We start from the raw sequence: 18,114 nt of genomic DNA, 5'->3' as shown, positions 1-18,114 counted from the left end.
GATTTGCAGTGGCCATTTCTTACCTATCACTTTACAATTTTAGGGTTTCTCATAATTACAGACAGCTGTGAGTACCTGGGACACACACCCCTTCGCTCAGCATTGGCGGCATGCGAGACTGCGTGTGGGGCTTGCGTCTGTTCCTATCAATCAAAATACAGGTGAAACTGGCAGAGAGGGAGAATGTGAGACGCAGGGGAGAGAGCAGTGGCATAAACGGAGGAAAAGCCATCTTGGAACTCGGACTATTTCGTTATGAAATGCATGCCGTGTTTTAAAAGATTGTTTGGACTTCTTTATGGTTACAGGATTTGGCAGACACCTTTGTCCAAAGCGATATACATAATTTCTGAAGACAGACACCAGAGACTATGTTTACCTTTTTTTAAAAAAAAAAAAAAAAAAAAAAAAAGAAATTGTTTACCTTGACCTTGTCGTAAAAATCAATAGAGTACTAAAGTGTGACATCACGTTTCCATATAGTAACCAATTTTCTTTTCTACACAAACCAAATTAACAACGTAAAATACTATATAATTGTATAGAAAAGGAACGTTTATTTTGCGAATTGATAAGCAGTTTGCTGTTCTGATTGAAGCAATTATTGAGAATAGATCGTCTTTATATTTTTATTTTTAAAAACTGAAACTAAGGTCTTGTAAACCGCTCTCAACATGGTGCAGTGCTTCACTCCTGAATGCAATCATCAGTAAGAGTCTCATATAGCCTACCTGCTTAAAAGCAACAACGAGTTTTTTGTACCTTAAAATAATGTTTCCAAAATTGTTTCAGTGGTTCATCAACTCGTAACAGGGTGAACGGCACTGCTGCATTTGCTTCGCGGCCCTCTATCATCTATAACCGCACTATGTAAGTTTACCAGATCGGGTAGCGGATCTGTAGTTCGATGGAATGAGACATGAGAAACTACAAATTTGACTTGCTTCTGATGTTGCAATAAATCATACTTTCGTAAAATCATGCAACATACCCATAGGCCATACCATAACCATGAAGGGAAACTTCAAAGCTTTCACTTTCACTCCAGCACTTTACAGTCATCGCTAATCCTGCAATAAATATTTACAACATGATCTTATCTCAAAAGCTATCTTAAAGGAAAACTCGAGCTATGTGAAAAAATGCCAGAGTTGCTGCAGCCAGGAAGCTACGGTGCTAAACTCTGGGGTCATGATTTTAAAGATGCCCCCATAGTGTAGCACTGTAGCTGCCTGGCCGCTCTAGCTGTTGGCTGCAGCAACTCGAGCTAGGTAGTACCATTTTTTCCCCGTACCAACAGTACTCATGACTGAGAAACAGAGATCTACATGTGAATAATTGCTGGAATTCTTCATTAATGCTCGTTTCATACTAGTTTGATATCTAGAAGAAAATGGAAGGGTATCCTTGTTTTCAAGGCAGTGCAAGTTTATTTATAAACATTTCATATACAGGGGTAATTGAATGTGCTTTACATAAACAAAAGCAAAGATTAATAGTAGCCTGAACAAAAGCATAAAGGGCAAGAGTTTAAAAATAGTGCATAAAAGTAAAGGTATAATAATAATAATAATAATAATAATAATAATAATAATACTACACAGTTCATCTGATTAACATGAAGTGCATTTGATCAGGTAGCAGTAAGCACTGAGAACACCTCTCTTCTGGTCTTAGGTCTAGATTAGTACTGGTTACAGTTGGGGCATTTTTGAGGTCATCCGGGACATTTTTTATGTCTTCCAAAGCTGAAAAAAGCTAAAAGCTGCTTCACCTTGTTTAGTTCTAACAGCAGGTTTTACCAAAAAGTATTTCTGAGACCTGGTCCGAAAGGTGTGTACTGCAGAAGCATGTCTGATAGATAAGTTGGCCCTGTTCCATAGTGGGACTTACTGGAAGCCAGTGCAGGGCCTTAATTATTGGAGTATATAGACAGTTATATTAGCTTTCATGAGAACCTTAGTTGCTTTTTGTATCACCTGAAGCTGCTGTAATCAACCCTGCTGTCACTTCAGCTTCTTTAATACTCAAGTTTACATCAGCACAGGTTCTCAGAAGCCTAAATACAAATAGCATGTAGAGTATTTCGGAAACTTATAGAGCGCCACATTGTTGTCGTCACAACTTCTAAGTTAGGAATACATGGTAAGATGCATCCACTGCAAAAGAAAAAAAAAAAAATCATTTCCACCACACTTGGAAAAAGTCAAATGTCATCAATATTTTTGGCTGTTCTGTTTCATATGTAAAGAAAAGAAAACTTAACTTCAAACTTTCAAACTTTTTCAAACATACAGATGTGAAAATTTGGCTTGTGTAGATTTTACAAAGCAATGTTAAAAGTTGATAATGATAGGTCACCTCATACTCTTGCAGATAGACTCCATTCCCATCTGACAGCTTTCTGAAGACCTCTGTGGTAAAATAGATAAAATAGAAGGCAGTTTAAACAGCAGTGTTCTCACAAAACAGACAACATAACAAAGTTACTACAATCACTTGATTGTAACAGTTCGTTTTTGGATGGTTTTTAGTGAATATCCCATCAATAGTAAGATAATTATTTATCTTGCTTTTAGAATGTGGAATGCTGGTGTCTATCTATGCTTGTGCCTAACAACAAATGACGTTCCCTCACAGGAAAAGTAAAGTTTTCTTGATTTGACTTAAAGGAAAATTCCGGTATTTAGCACTTTGAGTCCCTTTTCTGGTTTGGATGAACTAGAGTGGTGGACACCGAAAATTTGACGTTTGGTCCCGTCTCGACCTTTCTGACTCGTTTTAGATCGCCTTTGAGTGGCTGCCAACAGGCATACCGTAGGCTACTCAAACATGTCCTAAAACAACCCTTAACGTTCGTTTTCAAAACTGTGCAACTCTGTTAGTGGTGTTCGTTGATGTTCCAAAACAAGTAGCGTAGCGAAATACAGTTTGTCGTGTTATTTGGCATTTTGTAAAATCCCATTGATTTCTGTTGGAAGACTCAGTGCCACCGTCTATGCTTCAGGTTCAAATATTGAGCGGTTGTGAGGTGTCTGAATAAATAGTTCCACAATAGCAAATAAGATGGCTGGAAATCATACATTGCGCCGATGTATTTGCTTTTAATAATCAACGAACACCACTAACCACTCGGTGAGTTGCACAGTTTTGAAAACGAACGTTTAGGATTGTTTTAGGACATGTTTGAGTAGCCTACAGTATGCCTGTTGGCAGCCACTCTGAGTAGTCAAAGGCGGTTCAAAACGAGTCAGAAAAGTCGAGACAGGACCAATCGTCAAAATTCCGGTGTCCACCACTCTAGTTCATCCAAAACAAACCAGAAAAGGGACTCAAAGTGCTAAATACCAGAATTTTCCTTTAAAAACCGAGAAAAGTAGCTTATTTATCATGAAGCATAACATGGTTTTTGCTGCCAACATCATGCCATCTCAAATCCTTTATCTTAATAATTCAGGTTTTCTTGAAGCATACACCTAAGGCTCCATCCAGTAAGTCTTTTTTTTTTCAATTGTCTGTGTGAAAGTCATTATGGGATAGATGAGATGGACGGCATGCTGGTGCTTACTGGACATGCACTCCAAGCGCAGGATGAGGGACACAAAGCTCTCCAGCGTTAAGTTTCCTTTTGAGCCACCGTAGCGCAAAGCCATGAGGTTCAGCATGCTATCGCTAATCTGCGCACCTGCAGACAGAGACACACACTAATGTCACAGCAGTCCCAACACAGACCGAGCCAAATGTAAAGTTCATAAAGTTGTTTTTTTTTTTCATACCTGCGGCAATCATAGCATTCCTCAGTTCACTAAGGGACAAGTCACCAGTCCTTGAAATGTCAGTGCGGTAAAAGATTTCCTATCAACGACAGTTGAGTTTCCTTTATAAAACAGTGTACTTAAAAGGCTTGGTATTTCAAGACTACAGTGAACAGAGAGGATCATTCACCCTGTATGTGACCACTCGGTCCCACAGTCGAAGGAATTCATGGCGATTAAGGTGGCCCGTGACAGAGAGCTTCAAGTGCATTAAGGAAAATGTCTGATACATCAATACCTCATTATGTGATGAAATAGAATTATTCGGTTACACTTTACTTGACAGTGTCAACATAAGTGACATGACACTGTCATGAATGTGTCATAAAGAGGTCATAAACGTTTATGACATAATAAGAGGCGTTAAGTGACATTCGGTTTTTGTCATAACAAGTTAGGGTTAGGTTTAGAGTTAGGGTTGGGGTTATAGGATTAGGGTTAGAGGTTAGGATTAGGGTTAGGTTTCATGTGTCATGACAGTGTCATGTCACTCTTATGTCGATACAATTATCAATTCAATATTCAATTATCATTATTACTCTTTTCTAAGTGATTTCTATGATTTGTCTGGGAAGGACAATAAAGGCCAGGATACATCCATCAAGGCAACCATACTGCGACAGGTATCCAGGCCAAAGCCTGAGGAGTTGCCTGAAAGTACAGATAAAGACCAAGACAGAGAATTTGTGTTAGACCAAATGAAACCAACACTAACGTTAGAGCAAGCAGTATTGCTTACGGAACTCCTCTGTTGCTTTGTGTGCAAAAACACTGATAGAAACCACTTTAAACAGGCTAGTGAATATGTTGTCTATTGGATCAGATGCTGCAAGAACAACAGCTGTTGGTACAAGGCGTGTGTGTGTGTCTGCATGTGAAATGAGATCTCACCTTGAAGATTCTCATTCAGAAGCCTCTGTAGCTGCTCTGCATCGACTTCTTCATACTTATGACAGTGAATAGCGATACTCAGTATTCAATATGAAACATTGAACTTTTAACGAGTTTATAATTCAGTAAATTACCTGGTCAGTGAACTTCTTGAATAAGGTAACCTTGGAGTTGTTGTCATTTAGTTGGTCAGTTAGACTGGGCTGAAGTACAAGCAGGTGATAACAAATGTTTGGCCAAAATGGGATATGAGCAGTATCCATTATCAAAACAAAAACTGATATGATTAGTATCTTAGTTTATCTTTGTATATCAAAACAAAAGTGGATATATGATAGTATATCTTAGTTTACCTTTGTAATCGTCCAACTGTCAATGGAATTTTCACTGAAAGTAGGCCATAATGAATGAACAGAATTCAATGTGGATCAAATGTCAGTAATATAATTTATAAACATCAAAATCACAGATGCAGGAGAGTACTTACTCAAGATGGCTGTCTGTCTTGGAGAATATGGACAGGATGAAGGAAGCCGTCTCATTTGGGTTGAAAGTGGACGGGACAATGATATACTCGCCCGGAACCAATCTGAAGAACTCAACAACCTCTCGAGCTTTTATGAATTGTTTGGTTGAAGCTACAGGGTTCTTCTTGAAGAACTCTGCAGGGAACTTCCCCTCTCTTCCATAGTACTGAAGCAAAATGGCATTGTCAAATAAAAATGATAATAATCCCCAACCCCCCAAACCCCTCCTCCCAAGGACACCTTCTGAGGTAGAGATACAGACAAAGATATTGTGTACCTACCTCAGGTGGCACCTGTTGAAAGACCGAAAGGAACAATTAGAAAATCAACAGAGATCTCGAGCACTTTGTAAAAATAAAACTGTCAGGTACAGCACAAGAGTTGTGTCAAAGAGAAACGTCAACGCACACTGAAAATCGCGAAGCCAATACTGAAGTTGGAGTCAAGGCGCCTGTTCCTTTTGTCAGACTTCTGCATGAGGGACACGAGTAGGTTCTTGTCGTTGTCATTAGCACATTCACCCTTCAGGGGTTCCAACTTTATGTGATACTGAGGGTTTATCCAAAAACTCCCTGAGAGACCATTAGAAAACACTTAGAATGCATTCTATCCTGTTGAATTCAATGTTCTTATGTAAACAGAAAGCACCTCTGTTATTCAGACAGCCACCAGCAGTGGTCCAGGCGACCCATCGTCCCTCGTGAAACTTGCATGTCCAGTCTGTGGATGCATCAAGGAAAGCAAGGCTCGTGGAGCATATGTCCATGTCAGAATAGCTCTGGCAGAAATCCTCCATTGACATCCTGAAGAGGAAAATGAACAAGCATCTTGTGTAACAGTATAATACAACTCAACATGCCAGAGTAATGGAGAAGGAACTTGATTTTGATACCAAAATTCACCGTCGTCACAGATGGAGAGGCAAGTTGTACGGTCCTCTGGACTGACAGTTTGCCATTTGGATGACCTGCAAACAGGGATGGATTACTGCACGGGCCTACCGGGCCCAGGCCCAGGGGCCCAAGAGGTCAAGGGGCCCTGAAGCCCAAGCCTTTGCATGGAATCATTGCCTCAATATCAACAAATCAGGATGTAGGCTATGAATCTGATTGAATGTAGTATTGGCCATCCCCAAAATGCACCAGAATACAGGAAATCACATCAAACAAATAAAACAAAATCTGGGGGAGGACCCCCAAACCCCCCCCCCACATATACGACAATTAGTGGGGGGCCCTTAATACATCTGGGCCCAGGGGCCCGAGTTCATAATCCGTCCTGCAAACAATGATAAAGAAAATATGCTAAAAAAACACAGTTTATCAAAAATGTGCACCACGGAACATCTGCAAAGGTTACATCATAAAACATACTCAGCTGTGACGTGATCAGGTAAGAGGTTTGGACCAAAAAAGGCAATGCTGCTTTGCGACTTTGGACTTATTTTGACAAGCTCTCGTCGTTCTGTCTTTCACATTCATGAAAGGTTTGGTATGAATGTTGAGTCATGTCTCATGAAACAAGTCATGAATGCTTTATGTGCAGTTTATGACAGCTGCTATGAATGTGTTATGAACTCACCTGTCAAGTAAAGTCTTACCAAATATTGATTTACAAATACCAGTTGAAGTGATGGCATAGTGGTGTGGGCTGAAATGAAATAATGACTATCCAAGGGCATAGTGGTGTGGGCTGAAATGAAATAATGACTATCCAAGGAATGAAAAATTGTTGCTATTGTAAGTATATTGTTGTTGTTGAAATATGTGCAACTGATATGAACTACAGGCAACCATAAATACACACAGTCAGTAATGTTGCCTAGAATAACCAAATTGCTGCCATTAAACAAGAAGACATACTTATCACTCCAGTCACCCCTCCACTCCCCTTCGCCCCACGGATTGAACAACCTGATCAGTCTAACAGGGCGATTATTACTCATCACCTTCAAGGAGCAAACAAATGCAGAAAACCAGATTCATGTTAACAAATACAATAGCATTCACAAATACTCACAGACAAATATGAGTGCATACACACAAAAACACATTACCTGTATAACTCCTGTAATTGTGTAGGCATGGGCGTCCACAATCCCATTAGGCAAAACAGTGTTTTTCCGACTGACCCCTGCTGGAGTACCACAGCCCATGAGGGGTTTGGACTGGGCGGCTCTCAACATGATGTCCCAGAGGTCAGGGGGGGCTTTGTTCAGCTTGTATGTCATGTGAACGCCGCCTGTGAAGTCCATCAGGGCCTCAGACACGTAGCCAAAGTGCATGTCAGCATAGGAGCCACAAACCCTACAGGAAGGACAATGCAGAAGACACATGGCTTTAATGGACGCTCTTAAAACACAACAACGAGCATCGTAAAGGCAGCTGGACCACATACTTAGCATAGGCCTTCTCCATCAGCGCAGCCCAAAACTCATTGTGGGTTTTCGGGTGTAGAAATATCAGTCTCCCACCAATAGTTGGAAGCTTGTCGTCAATCACCACATCAACCCACTTCCCAAATCTCCAGAACTGAAAAAGAATAAGACTTCAAAAATGCTGCTACACAGAAAAAAATTAAGACACTCCTTAATAAGTGACAGTCACAAAATGGGTCTAGCAAAGCTTTTACAGTACTGTACATATATCAACTGTTTGTATTATACAGCACTGAATAGTTCAGTCTACATTTTACAGTGCTGTAATATGTCCCTGTAATGCCTTATGCAACATCTTACCGGATAGTATCAAGGCCGGCTCTAGGCAGGGGCCAGGATGGGCTAAGCCCACCCAAACATTGTGTCTTGCCCACCCAGACAAAGTCAAGTTTTTTTTTTTTTTTTTTTTTAATTAAAGTGTGCAGTCTCAAACCCAGCTTGGCTGTAGATGAGTAGGTGTTGAGTGTAATGGTAGCTAGCTGGTACATAGCTGTGCAGTAGGCTTATGTGTGTGTGTTAGGCTAACCCACTCTCCTGATGCCTTAAAGGAAATATTTTGGCATAGATCTCTGAAAATTTGTCAGGGCCGGTGAGGCCAGGTAAGGGACTGTGGAACCAAAAGCAGACTCAGAAGCTGATTAAAGGTTAATTAGGTTTTAATGTTGAAGAACACAAAAATAGGCAGCCAGGCAAAACCACTTGGTAGGCAGAGTCAACTTAGTAGGCGAAAAAAGCACAGGCAGCAGTACAGGCAGGGCTCAAGCAGATCTCCAGAGTGGCAAAAACAGGCAGAGTTCGGTACACAGGCAGGCAGACAAAACACAGGCAGCAGTACAGGCAGGGCTCAAGCAGATCTCCAGAGTGGCAAAAAACAGGCAGAGTTCGGTACACAGGTAGGCCGCAGGCAGTTAAGTAAAGGGGCTAGGCAAGACTCACGTGTCAGAACAGGCAGAGGTCAGTAACAAAGAGCAAGCAAAGTCCAAGCAAAGGTTTCCAAAAAGGTTCAGGCAAAATCACAAAGTCCAAAAACAATCCTTGGTCAAAAAACAGTAAATCCAGCAAGAACATGAGACAACGCAAGAATCCACACTGAAAGACCTGACGATCTGGCAAAGAGTGTTCCACATGGCATGGCTTAAAAGCCATGGCTGACGAGGAGAGTGGCAGCAGGTGTAGCAGAGCAAACACAGGTGATTGGACGCCTCCCTTGTCAGTCAACCAAAAGCCAAGGCAGAAGGAAAACCCGGACCGGAGCAGCAAAGGCATCTCAAGTCACAGGCTAGGAAACGAGGCTTCTGGACCGGAGCAGCAAAGGCATCTCAAGTCACAGGCTAGGAAACGAGGCTTCTGGACTGGGTTGTGACAATTTTCACATAGATCTCTGTTTCTCAAAGTCAGTAAGTGCTGTCGATACGAGACAATCTCCCGAAAACAGTGCTACCTAATTCAAGTTATTGCAGCTACAGTGCTATATTATGGGGGCATGATTTTAAATACGGAGTGTCTATTTACACCCCTGGTACGAATACCCTTGGCCACACAGTTGAGCTATTCATACCCTGTGACATAACAACAAAAAGACGTTGCTCACGTGCACAAAAAGCATGGCGGAATTTAATTGATTAACACATCACATAAACTGTTATTGAGTGTTGTTGATACACTGAACTTGTGCCCTCGGAACCAAATCAGACAGCAAGCAGCTTTGGAGTTTTAGAAGTAGGCTGCAGGCAGGCAGCTGGTGGATACATAACTGGCATGCGTAAGGTAATGGTAAGGTAAAAGCAACGACCGAAAAATACACGTGTATGAAACGTATTACATATGCAAACACAGATCCGGTATATCCCCCGAAAAACAAAAAATCTCCCGTTTTTGGAAAGCTAAATGTTGACAGGTATGATTTTGGCAGAGTGAGTGTGCATGTGTACCAACGTCTCTGGAGAGAAGGCGCGCAATTTGAACAAGAAATCGGTTCTCAAACGGAAGTTTTGATTGCAACAATTAGCTCATGCACCAGTGTGTAAATAGCATGCAGTACTATAAACACCAGGGTACAAATAGCATCCACTTCTAACTGTACATTGATGCAAACAGCATACCTTATTCAGAGTGTCTATTACACAGCTGAGCTATTCACACCCTGTTACGTAACAACAACAAAAAACATGTTGCTTGTTTTTAAAAAAAAAAAAAATAATTATTACATTGTGTGATCAATATGCCAGAATAGATGCACAGGGGTGCAAATAGAACACTGATATTTGTACCAGACAGGGTACTAATAGAACACATTGCTGTGTGCACCGGGGTACGAATAGCATACATTGATATTTGTACCAGACGGGGTACTAATTGGACACATTGCTGTGTGCACCGGGGTACGAATAGAATTCACTTCTTATTGCACCAGGGTAGGAATAGCATACACTCAAATACCATAATTTCAAGTGTATCAAAATAAACTACAAAATGCATAGCCACACCATGTATCAAAATAAAATACTGTATTTTTGTTTTTTTAAAGTACTTAAGTAAGTACTTTCAAGAAAGTACTTTGGCAGTCGTGGCCCACCGGTTAGCACTCTGGACTTTGTAAGGGGGAAATGACAATGAGGGACCTTAACCTTTGTTTTGATACTTGTGTTTCTGTATGATTTCACACTTTTGAATGGACTCTCCTGTGTTTAGCTTAGCTTTTGATGTTCCTTATAATTGATACTTCTAATGCAGTGTGAAGTGCAGAACTCTTTCTGTTTGACACTAATCTAGTTCTTAAAGTTCTTATTAGTTTTTATTATTTGATACTTCTGTTTCAATAACTAATGGTCCAATGGCAAATCATGTGTTATATGACGTTAGAAATGTTCTTAATGTCCTTGATTCTTAAATAACCCATTGTATTGACCAAGTAATGTGTATGTGCAGAGAGGGTGTAATGATACAATGATACAATGAGATTATGATACTGTGAGAGGTATAAATGTGTGGGTGAGAAAACAACTGATTGTCTCTTGGGTGCACAGACTTTGTCTCTGTATCCTGATAGCCTGATGCTTATGAGACCTCTCTGCGCAGAGATTAATAAACTACTAACAAGAAAGACAAACCTTATTTCAGACTCTCAGTATTTATACATCTTTAATCTAAAAATTCTTCCACAACTTGTAACCGGAGGGTTGCCGGTTCGAGCCCTGACCAGTGGGCCACGGCTGAAGTGCCCTTGAGCAAGGCACCTAACCCCTCACTGCTCCCCGAGCGCCGCTGTAGCAGGCAGCTCACTGCGCCGGGATTAGTGTGTGCTTCACCTCACTGTGTGTTCACTGTGTGCTGTGTGTGTTTCACTAATTCACGGATTGGGTTAAATGCAGAGACCAAATTTCCCTTACGGGATCAAAAGAGTATATATACTATATACTTAAGATAGGAAGCATGATATCACTTTGCTAACCTTCCATATCTTTCAATTTAATCTATTCCTTCATCAGTACACTGACTCTGTTGATTCATTGGGCAGTGTTGGAGATCAATATGCTGACTTGCCTGTACACCTCATAGCCCAAATGCTGTATCAGAGATGCACTCAAAAGGTCACAACTGAACTTGTCAAGCAGTACAAAGTGTGTCCTACATCATCACTGCATGCCCAGACTGAACAATGTTGCAGGCAACCACATAAGCGGATCCATGTGTTCCGATTGGATGATTAAAGTTATCAATATTATGATACACAACAAGTCTGGGCAAATTAACGATTCAATTAATTTTTCACGTGTTTTGTGTTGATGTCAATTTTGATCCAACTTTGACCGCTTTGCTATGTTTCACACCCAACATTTCTAACCAGCCCACCCAGTAGTTGTAGACTAAAACCGGCCCTGTATTGATTTTGCTATGCACCATATAATGTGATAGCCATGAAGACATACAGTATATGAATCTTCCCTACCCTGAAGTGGAAAATCCCTGCATAGTCCTTTTCGAAAGATTGTCCCGCTGGTATAATTTGTTTTTTCATGTCTTCTTGAAATGTCAGCGCTCCAATAGCGGCAAGAAACCAGCAGTTCCCTACAGACAATAACGGGGAAGAGAGAAGCATTTCTTATCCATGGAGGTTGCAAGCTTTGAACAGCAACATGTGCTCATAATTCTCTGTACCTAATATAATATAGCCCATATGTGCTTTATGGTGGTCAGTTCATCTGTTTGCATCTACTGTATTTCACACAAGTACTTACCAACTCGACCTTGCTTGAAGTCAAACCTGGACACTCCTTCGAGAATAAAACGAGGGTCTTTCACAATTTTCTGTCTCAGCGATAACAAACAAAGCAGCATTAAGATCAACACAAGGCTTAGTTTAGGCTATGTTTATTGTCTGGTACCTGACTATCCTTTTACCATAACTGAATTTTCTCAAAGAACAATCGGTTACACTTTACTTGACAGTATCAACATAAGAGTGACATGACACCTGTATGAATGTATCATAAACAAGTCATACTGTAAACGTTTATGACATAACGATTCTGTTATTAAGTGACATTCGGTTTTTATCAACAAGTTAGGGTTAGGATTAGAGTTAGAGGTTAAGATTAGGGTTAAGATTAGGGTTCATGTGTCATGACAGTGTCATGTCACTCTTATGTCGATACTGTCAAGTAAAGTGTTACCGAAACAATCTACAGTATAATCAGTGTTGCACACCAGTAATGAGTGTGTGTGCTGTCTGAAATCTATTTCACATACACTTGGTCTTTGCCACACAATTCTTGCCAGGTCATTTGATGGGAGAAGTCCATCTCCAATGGAACTACATTCCGGAGGAAACATTTTATCTAAGAACCTAAATCCATTCTTGAGAAAGTATTGATGTAGCTCTTCAAAGTCCTGGTCCAGGAACTTGTCAGGGTTGGTGACAGATCCTCTGCCCTCTTTCTTATGTCGTTCCTTCATAATATTCAGACACACACCAGGAGGAGGCATTCTGGCAGATGGGGAAGCGTGTCTCTGGAAAGATATGAAGAACAACAACGCACACAAAACTGCAATTGTAAACCTGAGGTAGTTTATTTAACCCAATTATCAAAATCTAGTCAAATGACTACAATATACCATTAACATGCACTGCGCTTACCTGTCAGTAAGTGGTGGAGGTTTATGCAACTAATCCAGGAGTAAGAAAGGCAGAGGGCATGTCTGGTGTTTCTAATGCTTTTTATTGGGTGGGGCGAGGTACAAGGGTCAATTCTACACGGAAGCACTTTCTGTCGTCTGAAGTATTGGTCTACTGTGCTTTTTCCCTGGTCTTTGTCCAGTAGATAGCAGTGTGTGGTTCAGTGTCGTGACATTGAGCATTGTCAGGTGGTGCAACCAGGTAAAATACTAATTTAAACCAAGACATAGTAGATAAATGGATAGATAGATACTTTATTGATCCCTAGGGGAAATTCAAGGTCACAGTAGCATACAAACAATATACACACACATACACTAACAGCAGAAAAAGTAATTAAAAGTATATAATATAAAAAAAAACACAACTAAGCAATAAGGACTGTAGAAGATAAAGAATATACTAATATACTAAAATACAAATTATACTAAATAAAACTTAATCTAAATCAATTCTAAAAAACAGTATCCACATAGTGGGTGATTAATCAATCAGGTGCGTTTGCAATGACTGAAGCAGGGACTGAGCCTGTGGTCCTCTGTGCATAAGGTAAGGTAAAGTGCTCTTTGTGAAAGAGTGTCATGGTGATGGTGCAAATGAGTAAGTCAAACGAGTAAGTCAAACAGTGCAACAGTGCAAGAAAAAAGTCTATATATCTATGTATAAATAACTATATTAAGAAAGGTATGGTCACAAAAAAAGAAAGAAGAAAAAGAAGAAAAAGAAGAAAAGTGTGGTCACAGTTCAGCTGTGGCATGGAGGGAGGGGGTTGTGCATATGTGCTAATAAAGCATGCAAACAGTGAGGCAGAATACAATGGTAAAGTGACTAGTGGACAGACAGTTCAAGACATGGAGGTGGTGAAGAGGCAGACAGACTATGCAGAGAAGTCTGTTTCTCCTCTTCCCTTAAGTGATGCATTAAACAGTTCAATGGCCCTGGGGATGAATGACTTCCTCAGTCTGTCTGTTGTGCAAGGCAGTGAGCGAAGTCTCCAGCTGATCAGGCTCTTCTGCTTAAAAATAGTGCTGTGGAGTGGATGACACTCATTGTCCAAGATGTTGATCAGTTTGTTCAGGGTCCTTTTGTCAGATATTGAAGTGATGCACTCCAGTTCAGCTCCCACTACAGAGCCAGCTTTCCTTACCAGCCTGTCAAGTCGCCCCACATCCTTCTTCTTTGTGCTTCCTTCCCAACATACATCCTGAGGAGCTTGCTGCACACATTGAAGGAGCGCAGCCTCCTCAGGAAGTACAGCCTGCTCTGCCCTTTCTGAGAGTGCGTCAGTGTTGGCTGACCAGTCCAGTTTATTGTCCAGGTGGAGACTCAGGTACTTGTAGGTGCTTACCACCTCGACATTGACCCCATCAATGGAGACTGGTAGCAGAGTGGGCTTAGACCTGTGGAAATCCACCACCATCTCCTTGATCTTTGAAGTGTTGAGTTTGCACCATTGCACAAAGTCCTGCAGGCTCCTATACTCCTCCTCCTGCCCGTTCCTGATACACCCCACAATTGCAGTATCATCAGAAAACTTCTGCATGTGGCATGACTCGGTGTTGTAGCAGAAGTCAGATGTATACAGGGTGAACAGGACTGGAGAGAGCACAGTTCCCTGTGGCGCTCCGGTGCTGCTGATCACAGTGTCAGAGAGACAGTTCTTCAGTCTGACGAACTGTGGTCGCTTGTTCAGGTAATCTGTAATCCAGGTTACCAGGTGAGCGTACACACCCATCTGCATGAGCTTGTCTCCCAGTCTGAGGGGTTGGATGGTGTTAAAAGCACTTGAGAAATCAAAGAACATGATTCTCACAGCACTTTTCCCCTTGTCTAGGTGAGAATGTGTCCTTTGTAGAAGATAAGTGATGGCATCGTCCACGCCCACTTTCTCCTGGTATGCAAACTGTAACGGGTCTAGTGCATGGCGTACCTGGGGTCTGAGCATACCTAAGACCAGTCGTTCCATTGTTTTCATCACATGTGATGTAAGAGCGACAGGTCTGTAGTCATTAAGCTCCTCCATATATACATCCATGATTGATCACATGACCTATCACGTTAAAGTGCAATTCCATCATGAAAGGACAGATATAAATGTAAATATCACAATGTATGCATATTCAAACATTTACAAAAATATTTGAGTTCAGGTAAGGACAAGCCTGCAATGCCTTAGGCCTGGTTTGACATATTTGAAATGTTTAAAAAGGCGCCTCAACCACTGTAGAATGTAGTGATAATAGATGAAAAACAATAAAGAAATAGAGAGATGCCTAAGGCATTGCAGGCTTGTCCTTACCTGAACTCAAATATGTTTGTAAATGTTTGAATATGCATACATTGTGATATTTACATTTATATCTGTATTTATATCTGTCCTTTCATGATGGAATTGCACTTTAACGTGATAGGTCATGTGATCAATCATGGATGTATATATGGAGGTGTGTCTCCCCACTTGTTTCATGTCTGATGAAGGGCTGGGCTGGGGCCCGAAACATCACATGTGGTGATATAGCCTACAAATAAAAAAAAACGCTAAGGAGCAGATTCTGGTGTGCGGACTAAACGTTCTTCTAATTATTTAAATAACTACCGTCCCAACCCTGTTTATCAAAGATTTTTGAATCATTGGTTAATAACTAACAATCACAATCTGGGTTTAGAACAAACCACAGCACTATCAAAGCTACCACATTAGTTACTAATAATATAATATCTGCTTTAGACGTTACGAAGCACTGTGCTGGCCTTTTTGTTGATTTGTCAAAAGCATTTGATACAGTTGATCATCCTTTACTCTTACAAAGATTACATAATATTGGTTTGGATGATAAGGCATGTGAATGGTTTTGGAATTATTTGTCTCAGAGGTTTCATATGTGAAGTCAGGAAATGTCAAGTGTTTTTGCCAGTCACAAAGGGTGTTCCACAAGGGTCCATTTTGGGCCCAGTTCTCTTCACCATCTAATGATATTGTCTCTTCTTTAAATGCAACTTACCCACTTGTGTAATAAGATCATTACAGCTGATTCAGAATGCTGGAGCACACCTGGTCTTCAATCAGCCAAAGAGGACACATGTAACTCCTCTCCTATAGTTACTATCCATTGGCTCCCTGAGATTCATTACTGGTGATGGCTATAGCACTCATCATTGTGTTCTCTATTGTAAAGTGGGTTGGTCATCTTTGACAGAGAGGAGACATAATCATTGGTATCTGTTTATTTACAAAGGTATTGTAACAGACTGGTATCATAATGAATGTATTTTATCCCCTCGGGGCTTTCCGTGGTGAAATGATATTCCTGCTCTCGCGGTAGAGAGCGCTATTCTGGATACTGTGTTACAGATGATGACTACGTGCAGTAAACTGTTCTCAACAACTTCTGACTGACGAATTATTAAGTGCTAAAGCTCGGTTACAGTATTGTTGGAAAAATACCAGGTTATATTTCAAACATGCTTGTTTGGAATTCTGGTCCCTATCAGACCAGATCAAATGACTGTTTGATGATCAAGGTGTCTCGTATCCACACTGAGTTGGGAAAGTCGGCCTTTTGTTATGGTGCCCCTACTTCCTATAATCTTCAATGTAACATAAAAAAATAACTCTCTACTTTCCTATAATCAATTCAGAACTTTAATCACAAACCTTCCTCTGTAAAATTGTATGTGTTTTATGTTATTTTATTATTGTATTTTTATTTCCCCCTTCCTCCTATAATGTTATGTAGGTTATCTTATTATTTGTTATGTAGGTTATCTTATTATTTGTTATGTAGGTTATCTTATTATTTGTTTTATTTACCATAATTATTATACTATATATCTTGTTATTTCAGTGTTACTGTAATCTCAGCTTCACTGAAAATGAGGACTACCCTCAATGAACCTCCGAGAATAAATAAAGATTGATTGAATTAATGAATGAATAGCAGGGAATCGTTCCGTAGTCGGAAGGCGGACAGTCTGTTTGGCTGGAGGGTCGGATTTCCGGTGAACAGGTTGCTGGCAGCAGTGAATTCAAATCTCTGCAACACGCGGTAAGACTCATCTAATTATATCCCACTAAAGCTGCACAGTGAATGTGAGTGATCATGGGGGAAAAGTCTGGCGGGCTCTTTAGTCTTAGTGATGTGGATGAAACGTTTTTGGAACAAATTAGTCGAGTGAGGAAGTTGTCTGACAGGGATAGCAGTGGTGGGGATTCAATGGTGTCAGTGATAAGCAAAAAGTCTAGAGTTGGTGGAGAACGGTCCAGTGCTAATGGAGGTAGCGTGACTGACACATGGAAAGTAATTGTCTCCTTTGAAGCTATAGGTGGACCAGACCTTCATCCCATTCATATCACTAAGGCCATTCAGAAAGAGATAGGGAATATCCACCGCGCTACATTCTTGGGGAATGGTAGGTTACTGATATATGCCAACTCAGAAGAGCAACGCAAACTCATACTGCAGAAAAACACACTTAATAATCTCAAGATATCTGTGCATGTTCCTGGTACAATGTCTAGAACAAGAGGGGTCATATCAGGAATCCCTACCTCTGTCTCTGTAGAAGAGATAAAAGAGAATCTGTCCCAGTTTGGAATAACTGAGGTTAAACGTCTGACAAAAGGCAAAGAGAAAATTGACAGCATGTCAATTTTGCTAACTTTTACTAAAGATTTGCCAGTGCGAGTTCAAATGGGATTTATGTCTTACACGGTGCGCGAATATATTCCTCCCCTGCTAAGATGTTTCCAATGCCAAAGATTTGGTCATGTTGCAAGCCAATGCAAAGGGAAAGTAAGGTGTGCGAAATGTGGTGGGGACCATGAGTATGATAAGTGCGAAGCAAATGCGTTAAAATGCTGCAATTGTGGCGGCCCACATAGTGCTGCGTATGGTGGCTGTGAAAAACAAAGAGGCAAAGGAAGTGCAGAAATACAGAGTTATGAGTAAAATGTCTTAAGACGGTTCAGAAAGACAGGGCCTCTAACGCTCCTCCGTCCCTAACCCGACCTAGCACTGCAGGGAGCAAGTCAAATGAATGAGCAGGGTCTACTGAATGGAAGTCAGCACTCGACTAGGCCGATGTCAGAACCAGGGAAATGTGCATGCAACAATTACATAACAAAGGACACACTATTGGTGAAGAAAAATGAATTTATTGCATTCTTGTGTACAGTAATGAACACAACCATGAAAATCAAAAGGAAACATGATAGGATTAATTCTATTGTGGAAATTGCCAATGGTTTCTTGGGGTCTTCTGCTACAA

The 18,114-nt window shown here is 40.7% G+C and overlaps 1 protein-coding gene across 1 annotated transcript; it reads right to left on the bottom strand.

The window, feature by feature from the left end:
* Positions 1-1,424: 1,424 nt before the first annotated feature.
* On the bottom strand, positions 1,425-12,879 carry LOC125292507 (calpain-1 catalytic subunit-like). Its single transcript, XM_048239885.1, has 21 exons — positions 12,808-12,879; positions 12,420-12,680; positions 11,909-11,978; positions 11,620-11,738; positions 7,631-7,764; positions 7,290-7,539; positions 7,096-7,181; positions 6,126-6,200; positions 5,882-6,036; positions 5,642-5,805; positions 5,515-5,526; positions 5,194-5,399; positions 5,060-5,093; positions 4,841-4,909; positions 4,707-4,761; positions 4,411-4,466; positions 3,946-4,014; positions 3,777-3,855; positions 3,569-3,685; positions 2,362-2,414; positions 1,425-2,159 (listed from the first exon to the last, which is right to left on the bottom strand). The coding sequence occupies exons 2-21, from the start codon at positions 12,654-12,656 to the stop codon at positions 2,133-2,135; spliced, it is 2,067 nt and encodes a 688-aa protein (XP_048095842.1). The 5' UTR covers positions 12,657-12,680; positions 12,808-12,879; the 3' UTR covers positions 1,425-2,132.
* Between the last annotated feature and the right edge of the window lie 5,235 nt (positions 12,880-18,114).

The sequence above is a fragment of the Alosa alosa genome, chromosome 1 (assembly GCF_017589495.1).
Source record: "Alosa alosa isolate M-15738 ecotype Scorff River chromosome 1, AALO_Geno_1.1, whole genome shotgun sequence".
Lineage (NCBI taxonomy): Eukaryota > Metazoa > Chordata > Actinopteri > Clupeiformes > Clupeidae > Alosa > Alosa alosa.
Note: the sequence above shows the minus strand (reverse complement) of the source record. Positions and strands in the feature narration are given on the sequence as shown.

Bases quoted from the DNA above. Each gene is read 5' to 3' on its own strand.
- LOC125292507 (XM_048239885.1), bottom strand. From the start codon at position 12,656: ATGCCTCCTCCTGGTGTGTGTCTGAATATTATGAAGGAACGACATAAG. The intron at 4,467-4,706 runs GTGAGATCTCAT...CTGTACTTTCAG, and splicing joins TCTGAATGAGAATCTTCAAG to GCAACTCCTCAGGCTTTGGC. The intron at 2,160-2,361 runs GTGACCTATCAT...TTTCTTTTGCAG, and splicing joins TCTATCTGCAAGAGTATGAG to TGGATGCATCTTACCATGTA.